General features: G+C 33.0%; 1 protein-coding gene across 1 annotated transcript; it reads right to left on the reverse strand.

Annotated features, from left to right (window-relative positions):
- Positions 1-7,464: 7,464 nt before the first annotated feature.
- Positions 7,465-11,884, reverse strand: LOC143049573 (uncharacterized). The gene is made up of 3 exons (XM_076223175.1): positions 11,832-11,884; positions 9,773-9,877; positions 7,465-9,099 (listed from the first exon to the last, which is right to left on the reverse strand). Exon 3 carries the CDS (start codon positions 9,037-9,039, stop codon positions 7,465-7,467), a length of 1,575 nt encoding a protein of 524 aa, XP_076079290.1. The 5' UTR covers positions 9,040-9,099; positions 9,773-9,877; positions 11,832-11,884.
- Between the last annotated feature and the right edge of the window lie 1,819 nt (positions 11,885-13,703).

Below are 13,703 nucleotides of genomic sequence, written 5' to 3' on the forward strand. Positions count from 1 at the left end.
TAGGGGGGTGAAATTACACTGTAAAAAAATTTGGGTCCAGAATTTTACAGGAAAGTAGTGATTTGGTCCAGCTGAAAAAGGTTAAAAATTAGCACTTCGGAAGCTGTCAAAAGATTTCAAGACACCCTAAACACAAAATTGTCCATATTTTGAGTTAGAGGCGATGAAGTTTTCTATAATTTTGATATAATTTGTCCCAAAAGTAGTACAACACACTGTAAAAGTTTCATTGGGAAAGCGCAGGTGGGATTTTTTTTATTTTCATTTATGTTCTAAAAGAAATGCACTACGAATTAATTGTGTTCTCGGACCATATAATCTCCACGGAACTGACATTTGCAAATGGCAAAAAATGTGCATACCAAATATCATGGACTTAACACTAACAGATTTTAACCTGATTTAATCACAAACTAATACATGTAAACTGAGAAAACATTTTGATATACCATGACTGAGGGGGCGGGACCAAATATTATCCATGGTAATGAGATGTGATAATGCTAACACAACATAATACCAATTAACATGTGCCTACCCTAAATGGTTCTCCTTGAACTGTCCTAGTCACAAACTAATATATGTTAATGCGGCAAAATTTTAAAAGTCAATAGACCATGACTTATGGGGTGGAGCCAAGTAATTTCCATGGAAATGAGATATGCGAGTGCCCTTTCAACTGCATACCAAATATCTTTGACCTACCACTAGCAGTCCCCCATTAACTGGCCTAATCATAAACGAATACATGTAAAACAAGTTACAGTTTTAGACCAATAGACCATGACTGAGGGGTCATTGCCAAATAATCTCATTGGCGGATACAAAGGGGGGGGGGTTCCAGGGGTTGGAACCCTCCTTTTTTGACGATTTTTTTTTTGGTACCGTTTTTCTTTTTTACAGGTTAATTTTCAAAATTGTATTAACATATCATACATGCATTAAAAAAACCAGTATGCATTATCGTAAAAGTCAATATTACGGAATTTTAACTTAGTCCAAGCTTGTTTTGCGATGTCACTATTTGCTGATGATTTGTAAAACTTACGGTGCTTGATAAGTTAAAAAAGGGACAATGAAATAGAAAGTATGTTTCAAGAGTGTAAAACTTTATTGAAAGACAGGAGAACGTCAGCGAATACCTGCTTTGATGGTTTTTCGTTAGACACTTTATCAAAGCATTAAAACCAGATGATTGTACCTGTATTGCCATTAAAACCAGAGGAAATGAGAACTGCCTATACAATATTATGTCAATGTATATATCAGGTTAGTTCTTTTATTCGTACTTTATAATATAATGGCCTGACAGTGAGACGCCACGTCGTTTCACCCCACTGAGTAGGCCCCCTTTTTCCATTACATGAATCTTACCAATCACGCAAGCAGTAAACGCGTGTGTAATGACAAAATTAATATCAGTATGTCTGATTAAGCCTTTGTATAAAATTATAGTAATGTATCGTTTTACTTCAATACAATAAAGTTATGAATAAGTTTAGCATACTACTGCTGTCACTGTGAGTAATTAAATAAGTAATACATGCTTGTTGTCATTCAGATCAGTCTCAAAAAGTGTATTCATGGTGACGGAGTGATATATTTAGTTATTTATTATCTTCATGGAAATGAGATGTGCCAATGCTTATACAACTGCGTACTAAATATGATTGACCTACCACTTGTGGATAACCATAAACTAGACCTAGTCACAAACTAATACATTGTTGACGACTCCGCCGCCGGAAACAGCATATCTATGTCGCTTTTTGACTCCGTCAAGGCGAGACAAACTCTGTCGTATATGCAGTGGCGGATCCAGAAATTTTCATAAGTGGGGGCCCACTGACTGACATAAGAGGGGGCCCGCTCCAGTCACACTTCAGTGATTCCCTATATCAGCAACCAAATTTTTTCCCAAAAAGGGGGGGGGGGGGGGGCCGGGCCCCCCTCTAAATCCGCCTCTGATATGAGCAATAACGGCTAGATAGAATTATCTCATTTTATACATTTACCATTGCCATAGTAGAGCGAGATTTGGCTAGCAACAAAAAGAGTCTAACCCACTATTTTTCTTAAAATGTCCTTTACCAATTCAGGAAAGTGGCAGTTGGTATCTTATACATGTAAATCGTTTCTCTGTGTGTTGCTTTGTCGTTTATTTTTGTAGCACTTCACTGTTTCTGTTATTCGGATTTTTTTTCTCTTAATAGATTTATGACTTTCAAACAGCGGCGATGATCCTATGTGAAATCTGATTCCATGGAATATACCACATCTCCTTTTTTATAATGAGGTCAATGTACAGGAACACTTATAGTATATAATCCTGGTGGTCACATTATTACCGGTGACCTCAACATTGTTAATAACACTTTTTCTCTACGAAATGTGTTATCTAAAGGTCCGAAATATCATTAGCCTAAATTCATCAATTGGAAATAAATATTTAAAATTTTGATGGATTCAGTCGAGGATTATGCCAGGCAATGGGCTAAGCCCGAGAAGGAAGATGTAGACACTCTTTCCGAATGGATTAAGGCAGTAAGGTCGTTCATACAAATCAGAATTAAGAAACTGAATGGGTCTATCAATGCCTGTGCTACGTCAATCTTTAAAGACCCAAATGTTGCAAAACATCTATCCTACCTCCATGACAAATATGTTGTTGTCCCTGCAGATAAAGCCCCAAGCAACATCGTTTTTGTGTGTACAACTCATTACATTAAGGCAGTGTCTGCGCGTACCCGCATGCGGGTACGAATAGTCAAATTGCCGTTCTAGGCTGCGCGTACCCACATCCGGTTTTCTAATAAAATGCCATTGGATCGGGTATAAAACGTGAAATATCTACGGAAATTATCGATAAAATGGGGATATCGTGTAGAACGAGTGAAAAGTATGAAAAATAATATTTTCAAATTGTATTTATTAAATAATGATACATAATAATCATTAAATGCACAATGATGGAAAATGAACCTGTACAGTCCCTTTAGAAGAAAAACATGATAGAAATTAATACTATTATAAAATTTTAATGCAAATTTAAAGAATTTTTTTTTTATAAATTAAAAATATACCCATATGATATTTTAAAATAATCTTTAAGTAAAATGTTAAAGAGAAACTAAAATTTTAAAATATATAAAACTACTAAAATTAAAGCATGAGTTTATAAAAATTAAAATTTAAAGAAGCAAGTAATAATGATTAATGACACGTGAACGGAGGCTGGCAACATTTGAAATGTGCAGCCGGGTTGAAATCCGTGTCAAAACAATCATATTTGATGTGTAAAATGTGTTCCAAATCTTAATTAGTTGCATGAATCTTTTGTAATTGGTTTAAATTGATATTATAACTTGCTTCTTTAATTTTTTTTAATTCCAGCTTTAATTTTAGTAGTTTTATTTTACTTTTTTCTTTTCAGGGACTGTACAGTTTCATTTTCCATCATTGTGCATTTAATTCTAATTAATAAATACAATTTGAAATTAATATTTTTTCATATTCTTCACTCGTTATACACGAAATCCCTATACTATCGATAATTTTCTTACATATTTCACGTTTCATTCCCGATTCGATGGCCTTTTATAAGAAAACCGGATGTGGGTACGCGCAGCCTAGAACGGCAATTTTACTATTCGTACCCGCATGCGGGTACGCGCAGACACTGCCTTTTAACTGCTTGATAAACGAATTAGGTATTGACAATTCACTTGGAAACTCAACATATACCCTCACGACACTAACATAAGAGGAAATCCTGGATAATCATAGGCCTGTTCTATGTTCATATGGAATTTCAACCAAAGATGAAGAACTGGATCTTCCATCACTGTATTGGATACCTAAACTACACAAGTGTCCTCACAAACAACGGTATATAGCTGGGTCTTCCAAGTGCTCCACGAAACCTCTTTCTAAATTATTAACATCTATTTTATCAGCAATCAAAGACGGGTTTCAAAGTTATTGTGAAACAATATGAATCAGATGTGGATACTTAAAAATTCCAAAGATATTTTAGATTACAGACAATCTAACTCTCTTTCATCTTGTAACAGTATTAAAACATTTGACTTTTCTCCTCTTTACACAAGTATTCCACATTCCAAACTTAAAGACAAATTGAAAGAGTTGGTATTGCTTTGCTTCATAATAAAGAATGGCCAACGTGGATACAAGTATCTTGTCTTAGGGAGGGATAAATCCTACTTTGTAAAGGATCACTCTGATTCAAACAAAATATTCTCTGAAACTGATATTATCAAGATGCTTGATTTCTTGATTGACAACATATTTGTTACTTTCGGAGGCCGTGTTTTTCAACAAACTGTCGGCATTCCAATGGGAGCAAACTGTACCCCTCTACTTGCCGACTGATTACCATTCTAGACCTGAGATCCCCCTCAGTTTTTTATAGGGTTCGTGTTGCTTAGTCTTTAGTTTTCTATGTTGTGTCTTGTGTACTACTATTTGTCAATTTTGTCTTTTTAGCCATGGTGTTGTCATTTTTTTATGAGTTTACATTTCACTCTGCCCTCTGGTATCTTTCACCCCTCTTTCAATGGATCAAAGCAATGCTGAAGGAATTTCTTGATAAATATCAAAAACAAATGGAAAACAACGTAACAAATTTATTGCACATAAATATTTTAAGGATGATACTATATATGATATGTAAATGTAATGTATTATCAAATAAAGTTCTAATTGAAACACTAATGATCTTATGAAAGAACACAACATTAATAACATACCTGTACTATTTCAAAAACCTTACTTTCTGCAGCTATTAACATGATAATCTAGTTTATTACTAAACAAAAAATTAGACAAATTTAAGAGAAATTTGACAAAAAAGTGTGGAGTACAAATGAGGCATTGATATCAAAAACAGCACTTTCTTAAAGCTAAATCTAACCATTGAAGTAAAATATTCACAGATTTAACAGAAAACAAACTTTCAACAGTATTTTTACTGTTACGGTACGTAGGAGCTGGATTTAAGTAAAATGTCAATTGCTGAATTGCCTCTTACTACAGCTGTTTCAGTGATTGAGGCAATGGTCACAGGAGGATTTCCAACCTATTGTTTTCAATGGGATAAAAGAATTTGGAAGTTGTAGTTCTTAACCAATGCCCTGAGAATTGAAAAAAAAAAGAAAATTAACTCAATATGGAGAAAATGCAAATTGCTGCATAATTTATCTACTGCAACACAACACAAAAAGCAATATTTATAATGTTTAAAGATTCATCGATAGTGTGTGCTAAATAAAACTATATTATAAATGTCTGAATGTATTCATATATAGTACTAACACTATTCCAATTACAATCATAGCAATTAACAAGCACCAAACAGTTTACAAATTAAGTCTTATCGTGACTTAGCAATGTACTTCCTGATCTGTACCAAGATAATCTGTTTACTTTATAACAACATTTGCTTCGATGAACAGCACTTTCATGATGGCATATATTTGGTTTCAAAAAAAAGCACAGAACAATGTGCAACTGTTTTTACATGCATGATAAAAAGAGTCATGATCTGGTCAGCTTAGTGATCAAGTATAAATTTAACAGAGATAAAAAAAAAAATATTTAGCTTTAAAGTAACAATATAAATTAATAACATTTTAACAATAAAAAAAAACACCTAATGCTGACACATCTGATTAATCATAAGATGTACATGTAACATGGTTGGACATTTGTGGCAAAGATCACCTTGCATCTCTCACAATATATCTACCCATGCTGATGTTCATGTTTAGAATATCTTTCTTTTCGTCTTGTTTGTCATGGCATTGTCACTTTGTTTTTTTATTTTTGAGTTTGAATATCCTTTTCTTATCTTTCTCCCTTTTTCAGGAACAGTAAAATCAGGGTCAAAATCACAATTTGTTATATAATTTGAAAAATTCACCTCCAAATGAACATTTTCTCGTTTGAATTGTTTTACATTGTCTTGTCGGGGCCTTTTATAGCTCACTATGTGGTATGGGCTTTGCTCATTGTTGAAGGCCGTACGGTGACCTATAGTTGTTAATGTCTGTGTCATTTTGGTCTTTTGTGGATAGTTGTTTCATTGGCAATCATACCACATCTTCTTTTGTATATGTGTACTATTACTAATTTTTAAAGTTGTGACCAAAACTTAACTGAAAACTACCTGCGCCAAAAAAGTTATCCTGAGAATGTAATAAATTCTCACTAAATGTATCACATTTCTAAAGAGTATATTTAAAATTGTAATTTGGTGAATTGGTGTACATACATGTATATAATTTGGTGAATTGCAATGTGAACACTAAGTTTCAAGTTGATGTGACACCTTCAGGATTAACTACCTCAAACAAAAACTTGAACTTGATATTAGACAAACACACAGACGTCAGATAACAAATCCATGCCGTCTAACTACAAAATGTATCACAGGCAAAGGTTTAAAAAAAACTAAGAAAGTTCACCTACAGGTAAAAAACAAGAACAATTCGGTAATGACTGAATATATCTACATGTACAATACTTAAGTCTAGCAGGGTAAATAGTTATCAAAGTTTGTCTTCATACATTGTCAGTACAAAGTTGAAGAGTATTGATGACCCAAAATTCCAAAAAGTTGTGACAAATACGGGTATTCCTGGGATAAGAAAATCCTTAGTTATTTCGAAAAATTCAAAGTTTTCTAACAGGAAATTTATAAAAATGACCATGTTAATTGATCGTGTCAACACAAGTAAAACAGTAAAATACACTCTTCTATCATCACATGGTCTAAGCTAGCATACATTTCTTAATCTAAACACACTCATAACATTTGTAAATCCCAAATATAATATTTAACAGATCGACTCCATTCAAAATGTCACCATATACATGATATAGGCAAGATTTGAATAAATCTTTTGCAATGTTTGGGAAAGTAAAGTAGTTTTCTTAGTAATATTACTTATTACAATAACACCATGATTGCTCCTTATATACATTATAGCATTCTTCATAACTTACCTCTAGAACCAGATTAATACAACCTTTATCATGTTAACAAGACAAAGTAGACAATAATATACTGTTAACCAACTTATTTCTGTATTTTCAGGGATACTTTATTTTGCGATTTATCTTCACCATTTTCAAATTTGCTTGATGTAGTTCAATAAGCTACATGTAGGAACGATCAAAGTTTAAAATATTTGCAACTATTTATCTTTGTGTTATTTTTCTACAAACAAAAGACGACAAAATAGATTGCTCGTGAAAATTAGTCAGTTTACAGTAATTGAATTATATAGATGTATCAGATGTTTCGTCGTACCATTGAAATTTATGTTTAAAGTGACTTATAGACCCAAAGGGTCGGGTGTTCTAATTATTGTTTTTATATCTCACTGTATTATATAATATTTTGTGAAAAACACATGTCACTATAATAAATAATTTACTTACTTACTTACTTATAGATGTATCACAAGATTGTGATTCAGTCTTATTACTTTCATTGTTTGTACTATCAAACTGTCTATTGATTTCTTTTTGGACCAAATCTAAAGCATATGCATAAGGATCAGTATCACTTGATATATGTGTGTCTTTATCCATCGAATTATTATCTGAATTCTTATTTTTCTCAATTTCCTCCTTGTCGTCATTTTTACTATCCTCTGGTAGGGAGTGTTCAGCAGATTTTTCAGCTACTGAATCATCTGTGACGAGGAACATTCCGGCATCACCACTTTCTAAAGGTGTTCCATCAATTTTCATTTTGTGTATTCTCTTCATGTGTAAAGCTAGTGAACTTTTGTATGACAATGTCTTCCTACAATATTGACATTCAAAATCGGCAGACATCTCTCCACGGAAATGAATTTCTTTATGCCTTTGCATGGACGATGCTAGTGAAAACTTTTTGTCACAAATATCACAGTTATAAGGTTTAGGGTCTGTGAAGAAATGAGTTTTCCTATGTCTTTGCATTGAGTTTCTAGCCATATACTGCTTACCACATATGTCACAATCAAACCTTTCATTGTAAGTTTCGTCATGAATCAATAAATGTTTCTTCAGAGTACTTATCAATGTGAAACGCTTTCCACAGACTTCACATTCAAGATCTTTTTCACCAGTGTGAATTTTAACATGACTCCATAGTGTGCTTCGTGCAGTGAATGTATTTCCACACACATCACATTTATATGGTTTCTCCCCTGTGTGTAATCTCATGTGTACCTGTAAAGAACATTTAGTTGTGTAGTTTTTGTTACATACACCACATGTAAATGGTTTAACACCAGCATGACTTCTCATGTGCCGTCTCACTCCACATTTGTACGACAGCTTCTTCCCACATATGGTACAAGGGAATAATTTATCTCCCGTATGAGAACTCATGTGAGAAAGTAACCTTGTTTTATCTAAAAATCCACGACCACAAACTGGACATGTACGATTTTTCTTTTTTAGGTGAAATTCCATGTGCTTTTTATGTTTTGTTTTATCATTAAATATTTTTCCACAGATATCACAGAAAGTAAAGTTTTGACTCTGACCATTTTCCCCCTTTAGTTTGTCAACTGTTTGTTTTACAAATAAATCTACATCAGATTTAGACATATTAGTAGAATTCTGAACTGTTTCATTATGGTCATTTATCAACATGGTGAAAGTATTAGAATTTTGTAAGCTGGAGTTTGTTATGTCTTGACTTGTAATTGAATAATCCTTTTCATCAGCCATGCTATCATCACAATCAGAACTATCTGAGGACTCAACTTCATCATCAACTGAATCATAGTCATCTTCATCTAAACTTACATCAGATGGCAAGTCTGATGATGACCTCATAATATCTGGTGTGACCTCATGTTCATTTTTAATTGATTTTTTCTGTATTTTTACAACAAGTTTCATTCCTTCTCCTTTTTCTCTTCTTTCATGTTCATTATCTCTATCAATATTATCAAGGCTTTCTGGTAAAATAGTGTTGGTCAAAGTATCTATGCTTTCAAGTATTTTGTCTTCCATACTAGGCAACTATAAATCTGATGTTATTTAGTTATATAAAACCAGTGACATCTGAAATTTCTGAAAATATAAACTGAAATAGAAATAAATCCAGTATATAAATTACAAGCCTAACAATAGTTTGTTCATACATGTATTTAGCTCTTCATTAATTTTAAGCCTTTGTTAGTCTTGTATCATTTTTAATTTTAGTTTCTTGTGTATAATTTCGAGTTTAGAATGATGATGTCCATTAATTAATTTCAAGTTAAAGTCAATGGACTATGCCACAGATTTTGGTTAAATTTTGCATACAACTCTTGTCTCATTGAACTGTAATTGAAAATTGAAATCTGAAATATTACTGATTGAATGAATTCTTTAAAAATAGGTGAACATTTGTATAGAAATCACATGTATACTTTTTGCGCCTGTCCAAAGACAGGAGCCGCTGGCCTTTGTTAGTCTTGTATCATTTTTAATTTTAGTTTCTTGTGTATAATTTCGAGTTTAGAATGATGTCCATTATCAAGTTGTCTCTTTGACACATTCCCCATTTCAATTCTCAATTTTAATGAAAGGGAGATAAATATATATTTATGATAAGTATATCATGAAGAGTTATCTCCCATTGACAATCATTTCTTTTTGTATGAAAATATACCCATTCTACATTTTTTTCCTAAACGAAAGGCATGCAAATAAAAATTCAATCATATTGGAGCAATTTAAATTCACTATCATATTACTTTACCTTATTATTGACTAAACTGTATTAGACAATGTTGTATGGATTTCAAGATCATTCATCATTGCATTCTAAAGTCTCCCTTAACCATGATGTTTACCTCTAATCTGACTGAAATAATACGAAAGGCAAAGTTGAAAGCATATACATGACTTACATGACGTACATTTTTGTACTTGTACATGGATACAAAATAACATTATAACAGGGTGTTTTTTAATTGTGAAAAAAAATGTTTCTCTTCATACTTACAACAAATGTAGCTTCTTAATGCTTAATGTGGCTAATTCATTATATATCAGTCTACTTTGTACATGTTGTTTTTGTTTGATGTTTTATGTTTTGTATAATTATCTTTATCAACACAATATGTAGATGATGTTGAGCTTGCTTTTGGTTATCATGGTTATTGCATTCCTTATTTTAAAGTTGATAGTTAAAACTTGATACAGTATTACAAGTGTATATTGTCATGACTGTACACATTATAGTGATTATACATGTACATATATATGGAGAAAAAGGATAGTGCTTCAAAATCTGAAGGTGTTATCCTTGAAAATTGCTAAAATTCTATAGTAGATATAAACATGATAAAGGGAGATAACTCCAACTACAAAATAAATTTATAGTTAAAACAAAACACTTGCTTCAAATAATTTAAAGTTATGTGATCTAAAAATAAAATAACACCGATTTTTGTTCACATGCATAAGAAAATGATAAGAAAATTAGAAAAAAATCCAAATTGAAGTTATCATCATTTCTAGCACCATGCTGCATGTTTAGAAATTTTTAGTTTTTCATGGTCTTGTAAATTGTCATTAATAGACATGATAAAGGTATTATGGCAACATAGAAGTCACAACCCCGTAAAAAAGACATTTTCTAGGACAACCATTTAAAAAAATTAAAAGCAATTAATAAAAAAAAAATCTTTTACTTTTCTTATCAATTTAATTTCAATATAAAATTTATGTGACAAACTACCTTGGTGGCCTCATGGTACCCTGCTCTCCTTGAGTGCAAGATCTAGAGGTTGTGGGCATTAACTCCAACCAGGTCAACCAAAGACAGTTACAATGTAGACTTGATGATGTAAGGCTGATCAGCTCAGACTCGGAACAACATATTAAGGTGTTATATAAGCAAAAATGATAAGTGCACTGTTATTTTGTCAGAAGATAAACAGTATTGTGACAATTCATAAAGGTACAATGTGAATCTACAGTGCACTACAGACAAAAGACAATACACATTATCGCTATTCCCGGCTGACCTGAGAATCTGTCCTGTTTGAACTATTGACGTCATACAACAATCACTTTTCTATTGTAGCGTCAGATATTTTGTATTATACATGTATGAGGTCAACATTTTACAGGAACCTGTTTGAAGTCCAATTATGGCGGACAAATAACAATAAGGTGTTACACTATACTATAGTACTGTATATATAGTGGCATACAACGTACATGTAGCTTGATCTGTCAGATACAATGATACAGTATATGTGGCAAATGAAGGATAGTCATGCATGGCACCAATGAATTTTTTTTTTTTTTTGCTCTTTCAGAATAATGTATTAATTTTATGCACTTTCTATAACATGTCTAAACTTCATATTTTGGGTGACCTCCCTATACACCTTATCGCTATTTGTCCGCCATTACTGGATATTACACAGATTCCCGTAAAAATTTGACGTCACAAAACAAAATATCTGACGCCACAATGGAAAAGTGATTGTTGTATGCGTCAAAAGTTCAAGCAGCCGGGTCAGCCGGGATTAGCGATAAGGTGTATTATAATAGGTAAAAGTGACAGGTTTTGTAAGGACATAGAAAAACCGGCATATCATGTTGGTGTAGTAAATAAATTAATTCGTGCATGGATATCTTTAAAAGAAATTATGCATCAAACAGTCTGACAAAGTCAAAGGCCTGAAAATTATAGACCTGAGACTTGTGTTTCAAAATGATTAAAACCATTATGTGTTGGAAATATATAATTGTAAAATGCTGAAATAAATTGATAGATATTCAGTTGTGGATATCATACCTACCAATTCAATAAAAATTGTATTAATATTTGATTGTTGTTGTTCATCATAATTCCTAGTCCAAATAATTATGACGTCTTGAAAGGCTATTATAATTTTTTTCTTTGACGCCTTACATCGACTGTAAGGCGTCAAAGAAAAAAATTATAATAGCCTTTCAAGACGTCATAATTATTTGGACTACATAATTCCAAAACAGTAAAATCGATGCCGCACCTGCGCTTTAAAATAAACTAACTATAATAACAAGTTCGGAGCAAACGACTCCGGAAATTATCGGTATGTAAATTTTTCGTCCTTGTTTGACTTGGAGAAATTTATGATATTTTTGAAAATATCATATTATTGTATGCTTTGAAACCTGGGACTATTATAATAGTTCCAGTTTGAAACTGAGCAATTCAAGTGAGTGTGTTTGATTTATTGAATTTGTTTGTATGTTGGAAGGATTACTTTCACACGCTTTTGTCTCAGAAAAAAAACAAATGCCCTATAATCTGATCCTATCTGACTATCTGACCCGACTCTCCGAAATATTATGTAGAAACATATGTATTAAGGGGGCTAAGAATTTTTTTCCGGTCAACTTTTTTTCCGCCTTTGGCGAAAACAGGGTATGTTTTTCAATATTTCTGTTCAGAACGAGGGTACGATTTCAGTGGCGGATCCAGAACTTTTCCTAAGGGGGGCCCGCTGACTGACCTAAAGGGGGGGGGGGGGGCGCTCCAGTCATGCTTCAATGATTCCCTATATAATCAACCAATTTTTTTCCACGAAAGGGGGGGGCCCGGGCCCCCCAACCCCCCTGGATCCGCCTATGGATTTGGCAAGCGCTGTCACACAGATATACCCGAAATGATAGGCAGTAACCACCCGGGGAAAAACAAGGCGGCCAGTATACATATTATAACGTATAAAGGATTTATTGTCAGAGACCTGCATTTAATTCTATTTTAATTCATGATTTTTATAGTTAGACATTATATAGGACTATAGACTGTTCAATCCTGTATATATATGAGTCCCGATATGAGTCCCATGCAGTTTCTCATAGGCACTGGCTACGGTTACATGGAAATGTAACAATAATAAAAATATTATTGTTACATTGGAGACTAATTGCCGGAATGCAAAGTTGGGTAAGGAACCGATTAATTACGAATGTAACAATAATTATTGAGGCTACGGTTACATTGCGTTATTGTTACATGAAAAACAGCAATGTACGCTAGATTTAGTAAACTTAAATCTTCTATATAGTTTTGTTGCTTAATTTATTCATGTCTACTAAATAATACTTGTTATAATAATAAATAATAAATATTATTATTCAACAAATGGTGTTTAAATAGTTTTAGGTATTAATGGATTTGATGTTCTTAAAGATACTTAGCTACTTCAAATTAGTAGTGCCAAAGGCGAAAAATATAGTTCAATGGTTTGTTGTTGAAAACTCGGGCTGAGAAAACTGTTCACTTTTAAGTATTTAACTGCACACCTACTCGTATTACTGTCATTATACTTTGAACAAAAGATGAAGAGATTCCTATTACCAATTTTGTTTGGGTGAAAAATTTAAAACTTGCATGGGATGCGTTTGAAACGAAACTGAAACAATATCAAGACACAAATTTCATACAGCTATACAAACGCACCTACCAAAAATTGATACATCAAACGCAAAGTTTGCTAACTGTGAACTAACACTGTGAACTTCTGTATACATGCATAAAATTGAGAATGGAAATGGGGAATGTGTCAAAGCGACAACAACCCGAACATAGAGCAGACAACAGCCGAAGGTCACCAATGGGTCTTCAATGTAGCGAGAAACTCCCGCACCCGTCGGAGGCGTCCTTCAGCTGGCCCCTAAAC

The sequence above is a fragment of the Mytilus galloprovincialis genome, chromosome 10 (assembly GCF_965363235.1).
Source record: "Mytilus galloprovincialis chromosome 10, xbMytGall1.hap1.1, whole genome shotgun sequence".
Taxonomy (NCBI): Eukaryota; Metazoa; Mollusca; class Bivalvia; order Mytilida; family Mytilidae; genus Mytilus; species Mytilus galloprovincialis.

Bases quoted from the DNA above. Each gene is read 5' to 3' on its own strand.
- LOC143049573 (XM_076223175.1), bottom strand. From the start codon at position 9,039: ATGGAAGACAAAATACTTGAAAGCATAGATACTTTGACCAACACTATT.